Source organism: Eleutherodactylus coqui, chromosome 2 (genome assembly GCF_035609145.1).
Source record: "Eleutherodactylus coqui strain aEleCoq1 chromosome 2, aEleCoq1.hap1, whole genome shotgun sequence".
NCBI lineage: Eukaryota > Metazoa > Chordata > Amphibia > Anura > Eleutherodactylidae > Eleutherodactylus > Eleutherodactylus coqui.
The window spans coordinates 277236394-277250004 of NC_089838.1; the positions used below are offsets into that span (position 1 = coordinate 277236394).

Below are 13611 nucleotides of genomic sequence, written 5' to 3' on the forward strand. Positions count from 1 at the left end.
CTTCTCCTGGGTTACATGCTGACCAACCGCCCCCCCCCTCCCCCCCACAGCGCACACCAAAGTGTCCCTGCGCAGCCTTCAGCTGCCCTCATGCCACGCCACACTCATGTCTATTTAGAAGTGCGTCTGCCATGAGGAGGAACCGCAGGCACACACTGCAGAGGGTTGGCATGGCTAGGCAGCGGCCCTCTTTAAAAGGGGCGGGGCGATAGCCCACAATGCTGTACAGAAGCAATGAGAAATAGAATCCTGTGCCACCGCCATCAGGAGCTGCACACGTAGGCATAGCAATGGGGAACCTATGTGCCACACACTATTCATTCTGTCAAGGTGTCTGCATGCCCCAGTTAGACCGGGCTTTTTAATTCATAGACACAGGCAGGTACAACTCCCTATTGTGAAGTCCCTGTCGACCCACAGCATGGGTGGGTGCCAGGAAGCCACCGGCGGTACATAGAAATATCCCATTGCATTGCCCAACACAGCTGAGGTAGTAATGTCGTGCGTAATACAGGTGGGCTTCGGCCCACACTGCATGCCCCAGTCAGACTGGGGTTCTTTAGAAGTGTACAGATGTATTAAAAACTCCGTGTGCACCTACAGCATGGGTGGCTCCCTGGAACCCACCGGCGGTACATAAAAATATCCCATTGCATTGCCCAACACAGCTGAGGTAACGTCAGCTGTAATGCAGGTGGGCTAAAAATTAATTTGATTACACTGTAGGCGAGGGCCCACAAAAATTGCAGTATCAACAGTACTAATGTACATCCCAAAAATTGGCCATGGCCAGCCAAGAGGGCAGGTGAAACCCATTAATCGCTTTGGTTAATGTGGCTTAAGTGGTAACTAGGCCTGGAGGCAGCCCAGTGTAACGAAAAATTGGTTCAAGTTAAAGTTCCAACGCTTTTAAGCGCATTGAAACTTATAAAAATTGTTCAGAAAAATTATTTGAGTGAGCCTTGTGGCCCTAAGAAAAATTGCCCGTTCAGCGTGATTACGTGAGGTTTCAGGAGGAGGAGCAGGAGGAGGAGGAGGAATATTAGACACAGATTGATGAAGCAGAAATGTCCCCGTTTTGGATGGTGAGAGAGAATGTAGCTTCCATCCGCGGGTGCAGCCTACGTATTGCTTACGTATCGCTGCTGTCCGCTGGTGGAGAACAGAAGTCTGGCAAAATCCAGCCTTTGTTCATCTTGATGAGTGTTAGCCTGTCGGCACTGTCGGTTGACAAGCGGCTACGCTTATCTGTGATGATTCCCCCAGCCGCACTAAACACCCTCTCCGACAAGACGCTAGCCGCAGGACAAGCAAGCACCTCCAGGGCATACAGCGCTAGTTCAGGCCACGTGTCCAGCTTCGACACCCAGTAGTTGTAGGGGGCAGAGGCGTCACCAAGGATGGTCGTGCGATCCGCTACGTACTCCCTCACCATCCTTTTACAGTGCTCCCGCCGACTCAGCCGTGACTGGGGAGCGGTGACACAGTCTTGGTGGGGAGCCATAAAGCTGGCCAGGCCCTTAAAGACTGTTGCACTGCCTGGGATGTACATGCTGCTCGATCTACGCACATCCCCTGCTACCTTGCCCTCGGTACTGCGCCTTCTGCCACTAGCGCTGTCGGCTGGGAATTTTACCATCAGCTTGTCCGCAAGGGTCCTGTGGTATAGCAACACTCTCGAACCCCTTTCCTCTTCGGGAATCAGAGTGGGCAGGTTATCCTTATACCGTGGATCGAGCAGTGTGTACACCCAGTAATCCGTCGTGGCCAGAATGCGTGCAACGCGAGGGTCACGAGAAAGGCATCCTAACATGAAGTCAGCCATGTGTGCCAGGGTACCTGTACGCAACACATGGCTGTCTTCACTAGGAAGATCACTTTCAGGATCCTCCTCCTCCTCCTCCTCCTCCTCAGGCCATACACGCTGAAAGGATGACAGGCAATCAGCCGGTGTACCGTCAGCAGCGGCCCAAGCTGTCTCTTCCCTCTCCTCCTCATCCTCCTCATGCTCCTCCTCCTCCTCCTCTACGCACTGAGAAATAGACAGGAGGGTGCCCTGACTATCCAGCGGCATACTGTCTTCCCCCGCCCCCGTTTCCGAGCGCAAAGCAGCTGCCTTTATGGTTTGCAGGGAATTTCTCAAGATGCATAGCAGAGGAATGGTGACGCTAATGATTGTAGCATCGCCGCTCACCACCTGGGTAGACTCCTCAAAATTACCAAGGACATGGCAGATGTCTGCCAACCAGGCCCACTCTTCTGAAAGGAATTGAGGAGGCTGACTCCCACTGCGCCGCCCATGTTGGAGTTGGTATTCGACTATAGCTCTACGTTGTTCATAGAGCCTGGCCAACATGTGGAGCGTAGAGTTCCACCGTGTGGGCACGTCGCACAGCAGTCGGTGCACTGGCAGCTTAAAGTGATGTTGCAGGGTGCGCAGGGTGGCAGCGTCCGTGTGGGACTTGCGAAAATGTGCGCAGAGCCGGCGCACCTTTACGAGCAGGTCTGACAAGTGTGGGTAGCTTTTCAGAAAGCGCTGAACCACCAAATTAAAGACGTGGGCCAGGCATGGCACGGGCGTGAGGCTGCCGAGCTGCAGAGCCGCCACCAGGTTACGGCCGTTGTCACACACGACCATGCCCGGTTGGAGGCTCAGCGGTGCAAGCCAGCGGTCGGTCTGCTGTGTCAGACCCTGCAGCAGTTCGTGGGCCGTGTGCCTCTTATCGCCTAAGCTGAGTAGTTTCAGCACGGCCTGCTGACGCTTGCCCACCGCTGTGCTGCCACGACGCGCGACACCGACTGCTGGCGACATGCTGCTGCTAACACATCTTGATTGCGAGACAGAGGAGGAGGAGGAGGAGGAGGAGGGTGCTTTAGTGGAGGAAGCATACACCTCCACTAAATAGCAGATACCACCACCGAGCTGGGGCCCGCAATTCTGGGGGTGGGTAGGACATGAGCGGTCCCAGGCTCTGACTCTGTCCCAGCCTCCACTAAATTCACCCAATGTGCCGTCAGGGAGATGTAGTGGCCCTGCCCGCCTGTGCTTGTCCACGTGTCCGTAGTTAAGTGGACCGTGGCAGTAACCGCGTTGGTGAGGGCGCGTACTATGTTGCGGGAGAAGTGGTCGTGCAGGGCTGGGACGGCACATCGGGAAAAGTAGTGGCGACTGGGAACTGAGTAGCGCGGGGCCGCCGCCTCCATGATACTTTTGAAGGACTCCGTTTCCACAACCCTATACGGCAGCATCTCAAGGCTGATGAATTTTGCTATGCGGACGGTTAACGTTTGAGCGTGCGGGTGCGTGGCGGCGTACTTGCGCTTGCGCTCCAACAGTTGCGCAAGCGACGGCTGGACGGTGCGCTGAACTACACTGCTGGATGGGGCCGAGGACAGCGGAGGTGAGGGTGTGGGTGCAGGCCAGGAGACGGTAGTGCCTGTGTCCTGAGAGGGGGGTTGCATCTCAGTGGCAGGTTGGGGCACAGGGGGAGAGGCAGGGGTGCAAACCGGAGGCGCTGAACGGCCTTCGTCCCACCTTGCGGGGTGCTTGGCCATCATATGTCTGCGCATGGTGGTGGTGGTGAGGCTGTTGGTGTTGGCTCCCCGGCTGAGCTTAGCGCGACAAAGGTTGCACACCACTGTTCGTCGGTCGTCAGGCGTCTCTGTGAAAAACTGCCAGACCTTAGAGCACCTCGGCCTCTGCAGGGTGGCATGGCGCGAGGGGGCGCTTTGGGAAACACTTGGTGGATTATTCGGTCTGGCCCTGCCTCTACCCCTGGCCACCACACTGCCTCTTGCAACCTGCCCTGCTGATGCCCTTGACTCCCCCTCTGAAGACCTGTCCTCCTGAGTAAGCGTTGCACACCAGGTGGGGTCAGTCACCTCATCGTCCTGCTGCTCTTCCTCCGAATCCTCTGTGCGCTGCTCCCTCGGACTTACTGCCCTTACTACTACCTCACTGCAAGACAACTGTGTCTGATCGTCATCGTCCTCCTCACCCACAGAAAGTTGTTGAGACAGTTGGCGGAAGTCCCCAGCCTCTTCCCCCGGACCCCGGGAACTTTCGAATGGTTGGGCATCAGTGACGATAAACTCCTCTGGTGGGAGAGGAACCGCTGCTGCCCAATCTAAGCAGGGGCCCGAGAACAGTTCCTGGGAGTGTTCCCGCTCCTGAGCAGGTGTCATTGTAGTGGAGTGAGGAGGCTGGGAGGAAGGAGGAGCAGCAGACAGAGGATTCGGATTGGCAGCAGTGGACGGCGCAGAACTGCGGGTAGACGATAGGTTGCTCGAAGCACTTTCTGCCATCCAGGACAGGACCTGCTCACACTGCTCATTTTCTAATAACCGTCTCCCGCGTGGACCCATTAATTGGGCGATGAATGTGGGGACACCAGAAACGTGCCTCTCTCCTAATCGCGCAGCAGTCGGCTGCGACACACCTGGATCAGGAGCTCGGCCTGTGCCCACACCCTGACTTGGCCCTCCGCGTCCTCGGCCGCGTCCACGTCCTCTAGGCCTACCCCTACCCCTCAGCATGCTGTATTACCAGTGATTTGATTTCACAGGCAGCTAATAAATTGGCGCTGCCAAAAATAACTGTGCTGTTTTCCTGCTAATGTGTCACAGAACGTGAGGGTAGCAGAGTTATTAACTGTGGCAGAGCAGGTATTTTTTTTCCCAATTAAGGAAAGCAAATGGCGAAGCCAGGAGTAAAACGTAGCTGGGTGCGTCTGATTTTTACAGGTTGCACACGCAGCCGACACGTGTCCACCGCCCTTAGGACGGACAGAGGCAGGACAAATAGAATTATTTTCCGTTTTTTTGCACCAAAAGGCAGCACTGCGTATATTCTATGAACATGAGAAGTTTAATAACTGTGCTGTTTTCCTGCTAATGTGTCACAGAACGTGAGGGTAGCAGAGTTATTAACTGTGGCAGAGCAGGTATTTTTTTTCCCAATTAAGGAAAGCAAATGGCGAAGCCAGGAGTAAAACGTAGCTGGGTGCGTCTGATTTTTACAGGTTGCACACGCAGCCGACACGTGTCCACCGCCCTTAGGACGGACAGAGGCAGGACAAATAGAATTATTTTCACTTGTTTTACAAGCAAAAGGCAGCACTGCGTATATTCAATGAATAATAACTGTGTTGTGGCCCTGCCTATACAATTCTTTCCCTGCAGTATCAATGGAGGGTGCAATGCTCTGCAGAAGCGATTTTGAGAAGCAAAAAAAAATGCAGCACAGCTAACAGCAGCCTGGACAGTACTGCACACGGTTAAATATGGCCCTAGAAAGGACCGTTGAGGTTCTTGAAGGCTACACTCACTCCTAACACTCTCCCTGCCTATGCAGCACTTCTGTCCCTAATGCCGGGTGCAACGCTCTGCAGTGCCGATTTTGAGAAAAAAAAAAATTGCCACTGCTAACAGCAGCCAACACACAGCTATCAGTGGCCCTAATAAGGACCTTTGGGGAGTCTTGAAGCCTACACTAACTACCAATTCTTTCCCTACAGCAGCTCCGGTACAAACAGCACTGTCCCTCATCTAACTCACACCGCATCTGTGACGAGCCGCGGGAGGGGCCGACTTTTATGTTCGGGTGACACCTGATCTTCCCAGCCACTCACAGCAGGGGGGTGGTATAGGGCTTGAACGTCACAGGGGGAAGTTGTAATGCCTTCCCTGTCTTTCAATTGGCCAGAAAAGCGCGCTAACGTCTCAGGGAAGGAAGTGAAAGTAACCAGAACACCACATGGTGTTCGTTACGAATAACGAACATCCCGAACACCCTAATATTCGCACGAATATCAAGCTCGGAAGAACACGTTTGCTCATCTCTAATACCAATACTTCCTTATTATTAGGATCACTATTACTTTTTACCAAGGTACTCAGGTCATTATTCCTTTCTAAGAGGGCTCTCAGGGGGCATATTATGACTTTCAGAGGGGTTATTACTATCTAGACACAAAAGGTGCATTATTAATTTGTAAGGGTCATAAGAGTGGGTATTATCAATTTTTTGTGTCACAAGAGATGCATAATTTGTATTCAGTGACACTAAGAAGAAAACTGTTTGAGATTTAAAGCATGAGACTTTCACTGTGTGATGTACTATTAACCTATGCAACACAATATCAGGTATTATTCAGCACTATTTTTAGTTAAACTGTCTGTCTGGGAGTATTACTTTCTGGGGTTGCTGTCTATGTAGCACTTTTTTGGGGAGGAGGGGCAGGGGGAATTATAGTTATGACAACATTATATGGTATTTGGGGGCACCATTCCACACAGAAGGTACTGTAATAGTGGCAGATGTGGTAGTAGCTGGCACAGATTTGGACATAGCAACAGGATAATTTGTGTAGATGAAGAAAAGGAAGTAAGGGGGCTGAAAAAGTGAGGAAACAAAAATGTATTTTGCAAACTTTGTAAGTTGTGGCTGGAAGAAGTCATTATGGTGGTGTGGGCCAGAAAGAAAACATGGGAAAAGTAAATGACTCCAGGCAGAGGAGGGCATCACCTGTGAGTCACTGGATATAACTATATGTAATCTCTTATACAGTCTGCAGAGCTCCTGTGTAGAACTGGTATCTACTACTCTAGGATCACTGTATGGTGGTAATAATGGTATTTGTACTGTGAATTTATATCTAGTAACTGTATGATGGTATTCAGTTACTACATAGGGGTCATAGTGTGGTCATCTTTTTGTGGGAGGTGGTATACAACATGACCTTGGAATTTTAGGACCCTAGCAATACCAGTGCTCTGGGGTAGGCTTGAACCTCAAAAATGTCATTTGTGAGCGTATTCTTAAAGCATTTTTAACAAGTGTTTTCCAGCTGCGCCATTTACCCACTTAAGTTATTTCCCCCATACTTAGGTATTACTTGGAATATACAGCTTGTCCCATTTTGTAAACTGTTTTCTATCTACGTTTTGTAACATATTATACCTTTCAGTAATATTTAATTTCTCTAATTGATCTTACACAAAGATAACAGCAAGCAATATACATTTTATATAAATGCTTTATTTAGAGAAAAAAAAAAGATCCCTAAACAAGATGCAAAGAATTAGGTATGAAGAAGAGTTGCCATACACGATTAAAAGCAGAAACTGATGCCTCCAAAGTCGAAGATGCTACCGGTGTTGCAATCATAGTCAAACTCATTCACTAATGAATACAAGAGAAGAAATAAGAACAAGTTAGACTCATCAGCCACAGTGGTCTAATTTTACGTATTGCGGATTTCTCCAGTTATTTGAAATATTCTGTACAGCCCTGATATTATGCCTAGATTTGATTTATTCTAGTATGTACAGGGGGCCATGCACAGAAGAGAAAGGCCCTAGGAGAGAAAACTCAAACTGGACCTCCCACGAGATGCAGGTTCACATTATCATACTTCCCCATTCATCCTACAAAGGGAGATATTGGTATTCGCAAACTATAATAATGATTTCCTGTGTCCATTAAAACATTTTAACACCCCCAAACTACAGAAATTTATGCCTTCCACCAGTCTGATGGGTTTGGAATTAAATAACCAGTTGGCTACGATAGTTGGTTGGATATATAACCATGATAATTGGCCCTTCCAAGATTTCTCATAATGTATCTACTGTGAGAACTAACTGCAGTAACACTCCTTAGAAGCTAGTATGTCTTAATGAAAAGGTTTTAGGACTCCAACCTCACCTTGGTTTACATCAGCAGAGTAGGATGGAATTCCCCGACACAGGGCTTCAACATGGACACCATATATGCCAATATTAGCAATGGGAACTTGGTTGACATTAAACTTGAAGAAACTTGAGGCCTTGACCTGAATATAGAATAAATTGTGTTTAGTGTTTAAATGTACATTAAATATATAATGTAAGATTAAAGTAAGACAATCTTTGTCCATATGCCCTATTAGGGGATATCCTAGAGAGGGATACCCCTCTATAAGCCATGGACCTGGGCTATTCGTAAAGAGGAAAGTTCCATCTTCTCTCAGCTTGGTTGGCATTATACTTGAAGAAACATGTTGGCTTGACCTGGATATGATATAAATTGGGTTAATTGTTTCAAATGTACACATATGACGGGGTTCTTCCCAAACCTTATGCCAGTTTTCTAATGTTAAAAAGTCGCAAATTTTTGAGGAAGTCCTACTTGCGCCAAAACTAGTGACTTTTATGTTTATACTAAAAGTGGGCAGAGCATAACAAAAAAGGTGTGTGGCCTCATGGGCCTGTTGAATCCACTATAATTTATGCAAGAAACTGGCATAAATTATAGCTGAAATCTATGCCAGCTCATAGCTGGCATAGATTTAAGTCTGGAGGATTGACTGGACAGACATGCGCCAAGTTTAATAAGAGGCGTGGGCCTCCTAATTAACTTGGTGCACCTCACTGTACTTCATTGGAAGTAAATTAATGATATCGTCTCATGAAGACAACCTCTGTCCATATATGCTATTAAGACATATAGATATCACAGAGAGGGACACACGTCTATGAGCCACAGATTCAGCATGTTAATACAGCGAAAAGTTCAAGGGGCTTCATATCCTACAACATGCTCTGTGTTGAAGCACTACCAGATACCAATATTATATAAACTTTTCCGCACATATGGTAAATATACTCAATTACAACAACCAATATAACCCCTTAAGGGCCAAGCCATTTTTTATCCTAATTAGGTTATGCCAAGAACACAACCTATGTTCATATGGCCTATTATGGCATACAGGGGCTTAACTATAGGGGATGCAAGGGATGTGGTTGTGCACGGGCCCAGGACCCTTAGGGGGCGCATAAGGCCTATCTTTTCCATATAGGGAGCCTAGTAGTATGAATAAAGTATTATAGTTGGGTGCCCCTCTTACAGATCTTGCATTGGAGCTCTGAATCTTCAAGTTACGTCTCTGGGTATGAGTACAGATGGAGGGAGGGGGGAGGCCCAGTGGAACTATTGCACCCGGGCCCCTGAGCCCTTAGTTACACCCCTGATGGCAAATGAATATCATCACCTGTTTGGGACCCCACTCAATGAGCTGAAATAGAGAGCTGCTCTATAAGACCTTTTACATTCATCTGAATGGCTATCCTTTAATACAAAATTTCTCTCGTGAAATACGTTGCTTTCCCTGGCAAAAGTTGTTTATATATGTATATGTGTATATATATATATGTGTGTATATATATATATATATATATATATATATATATATATGATTATTTTGTTTTTTTTGCATCAAGATGGGTGTATGGGGTTTTGTTCTTTGCTGACAAATTGCTCCTTCTATATGCACCATCTTTGGGTACATATACATTAGCATTTAATTGTCATTTTTTTTATGCTACAAAGGACAAAAACAAGATTCTAACTTTTTTTTACCCCAATTGATGCTATCCTAAACTAAGCATATATAAAAATTATCTAAAAATATGTGCCTGTCTCACTTTTTATATTTAAGTATTTCTTTTATGTTTTTTTTTTATCACGAACATTGCGGTTATATAAGAAATTACTCAAGACTTCTCTAGAGCTATTTGACTGTTTCCCAGGTATCTCTATGGGGACCCCCTCAGACTCTCTCTCGTTGTGCAGCACTGACACACAAATGCTGGTATTGGGGTTTCTATAGTTCTGGTAGTTGAATTAGAAGTGGGCCTGTGTGTTACAGCTGCACTCCTGCCCCTCATCTCATGGTCACAGTGGCAGTGCTGAGATAACCATTAGGGAACTCATGAAGAAGCACACGCCTCTAACAGAACCTGATAGGGATGTGATCCCACAGGTACTATAATGCTAGCAAAGAAGGAATTGGAAAATGTAAGCAATGAAAATAGGGGGCATCAGGATCTTCTGACCTGGGTAGTTAAAAGTGTTGTGGTCAGAGGAAGAACTTGAAGCTTCTGGGCCCCAATGCAAAATCTGTAACGGGGCCCCCAACTATAATGCTTTATTCATAGTACTGGGCTCCCTATATGGAGAGGAGAGGCCTTATGGGTCCCCTAAGGCTCCTGAGCCCGGGTGCAACTGCATCCCCTATAGCTATGCCAGTGGTTGTGGTATCAATAAGTTTCTGAAAGGGACTCAATTTTTTTCTTTCTTATGGTCCCCCTACTCTTTTTGTCCACCACTGACCAAAGCTATAATATTGGCTAGAAAGTCATGCAATCCTTAAGAGATGATCTAACATTGATCAGAACCAACTGATTACAACCCAATATTTCTATTGACACTATTATAACAGTAAGTGATTGAGCTCCTTACTGGTCTGTTGTTCAGGGCTTCCAGGCTGGGGAAAACACTCTTATCCATTTTTGTCACCACGCACATCCGCTTTCCATAGAGTCGTGTTGCAACCACTCCCTTTAATTTAAAAAGAAAACATGATGCATGGTAACAGTAATTGTACATGTGTTAATGGTTGGTTACACAAGAGCTTCTTATGGCCACATTTATGCGTCCGTAAGATGAGTGTCACAGCCCAACCATGGGTCTAGTGACACCAACTCAGAACATCAGAGATCCCTATGATGTTTCGAGCTAAGACCCTCAGTCAGGCTGGTACCAATAAAAACTACAAGTTGTCCCACAAAAAGCAAGCCTCATACAGCTCTGTCGAAGGAAATATAAAAGTGCTCTGATCCAGGAATGTGGTGCTACACAAAAAGTGTTTTTGTAAAAAGAGTGTTTATAGCTACATTAATAAAAAAGTTAAAAAAGTTATGACTTCTGGAACACAAAATGGGATATGACTTACTGGCAATTAAGGCTAAAATTAGTTATGTCACTAAGCAATTAAAAATGCACTTATAAGTTCATACATCTTAGTGTTGATTCACTCCAAAATCCACAAAATTTGATGCATGTCTGTAATTGATTTCGCCCTTTCAATTAAGGGTGAATTCTGCTGCGGTTCTTCCCTGAGAATTTGGGGAAAATCCACACAAGTTCCACTATATTTGTATGTACCCTTAGGCTATTGAGTTCTGTATCAAATATATTTGCATGAAACATAAATTAAAAATCTAAAATGAGAAGGTGACTTTTTCTGGAAGGTTTTTCTAGTTTTAACGTGACTGTTAGGGGGTTAATTATCATCATCACATTCTTCCAGTAACTGTGTTTTCTTTGCATGCTGTGGCATGGATTATGATCATTCTTTAATTCAACTGTCTTCACCAACACATTCTACAACATTAATATACATAATGGCTGGTTCTGTTTGAAAATGCAAAAAGTGAACTTTGTTCATTCCCTGATCCCTTCAATATTTCCTTACTATATATACATTTTTTATCCCTCCTTTTATACACATTGTTGGCTGGGTTAGACAGATACTTACTTGCCGATATGCAAAGATGGAGTCCCAGGAGTTCCAGCCGTTCAGACTGTTGATGTGGGCCACTTGGTCCTGGTTGTTGATGTTCACAGTCTGATGCACATTGTCATCAACATTCCCTTGATTGTTAACATTTACATTCTGTGGGAGAATGATGGAACGTTACTCACAATCTTCTAAAATACTAAACCAGCACAAGAAAAGTATGACATCAGTATAACAAGGGAGAGCTGGCAAGAAAATCTGGGACAGAAGTGGAGCCGCATAATATGTAAAATACATGTGAATAGCGGAAATACAGTATATTATAGGAGTTCTTACATCAGTAGCAAGCAGAGATCCAAGGAGAGCAGTGAAGATCACCTGAAAGAGCAAAATATAAGGAATATTAGTATTAATTCTATGATGTCGATTACATTTATCATGTCTATATGTGAAGAATAACTAAAACTTCTGAAATATCTGAATTTTGATCCGTGAGGGTCTAGGTACTCAGAATTCACAGATCAGTAAAACAGGGAAAGAAGCTCCCAGGCAAGTGCTATGCCCCTTTTAGCTGTGATCCGCTCTCCTCAGCCTTTCTTCAGCCTCCGATGACAGTCGTGTTAACGCAATCACATATAGGCTTCAACAAGCTTCAAGCAATGCAACTTTATGACTTACTTGCAAACTTTGTGCTGGTATAATCTACTGTACATTGTACCCTCATGTAATCTAAATTGTATCATCCATTATAGCAACCATTTCATTGTAAATACATACCAAGGTTTTCATTTTGGTTGACTCTCCAGGAAGAGAAGCTTAGAATGAAATGAAAGGTACAGACCCCTGTCCTGGTCTCCCTTATATACAGAAGTAAGGACAAACACACTGACTTCCAAATTTTGTTTTGGAATGGGTCCAACTTATAAAGAAAAAGGCACAATGTAACGTTTATCTTATTAAACATAGATATGAAAGTTTGGGCTGCAAAATTTGATAATGGTTTCATTGTTTTTGGTTCATATTATGCGATACAAGGTATGGTGTGTGGCCAAATCAAAAGTTGCCTAGCAAGTATGCCAAAATGGAAGCATAGGAGGGATGTGTCACTGATTCAAAGACTACTATGAAGTCACGTTGTGCAACTTTTATCTTATTGAATATAGATATGGAAATGCCTCCGCAAAATTTGATAATGTTTCCATTGTTTTTGGCCCATATTATGCAATTCAAGGTATGGTATATAGCCAAATCCAAAGGTGAATGAATAGCATTCTGAAATGGGAGGATTGGAGTGAACACTAAGCAATCCAAAGACCATTATGAGGTCTGTATAGAACTTTGTTATTAGACTTGGGCCAAACCATATGAGGCTTCCCAGCAAGAAAACTTTTTAATATTACATGTATGAATGCAGTAAAATCCCATAACTTTGTAGTTTAAATACAAAGTATTATGTAGAATGGATGAAAAGTTAATACAAAAAAGTCTTAAATGGTGCATTTCGTACAAACTTTTCTAGTGCTCCTGACCAACCTCTAAGGGAGAAGTCAGACAAGGGTTTTTTGCGCCTATGTGCGCAGAAAAAGCGTGTCGGATAGAGCCATTGGTTTCCTATGTAGTGTTCAGATGTCCGGTTTTTTTTTACAAGCTCATAATACTTGCACCTGTAAAAGATAGAAATTCACTGTAGCAGAGGAATACATTAAATCATTCTACAAGGAGATTTACACTGTGTTGATTCATTTGCCGTCGACTAAAAGATAACTTTTAATAAATAACTATACTTGAAATGCCAGACTTTGAACTAACAGACACAAATATATGATCAAAATCGCACCTAAATGATCAATGAATCATTGGCTTTAGGGGGAAAAAAATTCCCACATAGCGTAACTCCGTGTATGGTGAAAAGGGAAGCAATAGCCAGCAAGGCTCAAACGGATACGTGACCATATGATGTAGAAGTCAACTACCGCAGAGCGCAAAAGACACCATGCACATAATGCATTGGCGCTAATGGTCCCTGAAGGAATATAGCCCAAGTTGCAAGCCCAATGGGTCTTGTACTGGTTAAGTCCTTAGTCTTAAGCTGGCTTTTACATGCTACATTTATGTTTCTTAGGTTGATAACAACTAATTCTATACTAGTTCTCTTATACTGTCCTAGTGATGTAATCATTCTTTCTAGTAGTAATAAACTGGTTCTAATAGCATTTTCAAATGACTATGAATTGGTTCTACGTGTTTCTACTGTAAATAGCACAGT

General features: G+C 45.1%; 1 protein-coding gene across 1 annotated transcript; it reads right to left on the bottom strand.

Annotated features, from left to right (window-relative positions):
- Positions 1–7112: 7112 nt before the first annotated feature.
- LOC136610803 (gastrokine-1-like) lies at positions 7113–12134 on the bottom strand. Its single transcript, XM_066590004.1, has 6 exons — positions 12123–12134; positions 11682–11723; positions 11364–11501; positions 10286–10384; positions 7709–7835; positions 7113–7183 (listed from the first exon to the last, which is right to left on the bottom strand). Exons 1-6 carry the CDS (start codon positions 12132–12134, stop codon positions 7113–7115), a joined length of 489 nt encoding a protein of 162 aa, XP_066446101.1.
- Positions 12135–13611: the final 1477 nt, after the last annotated feature.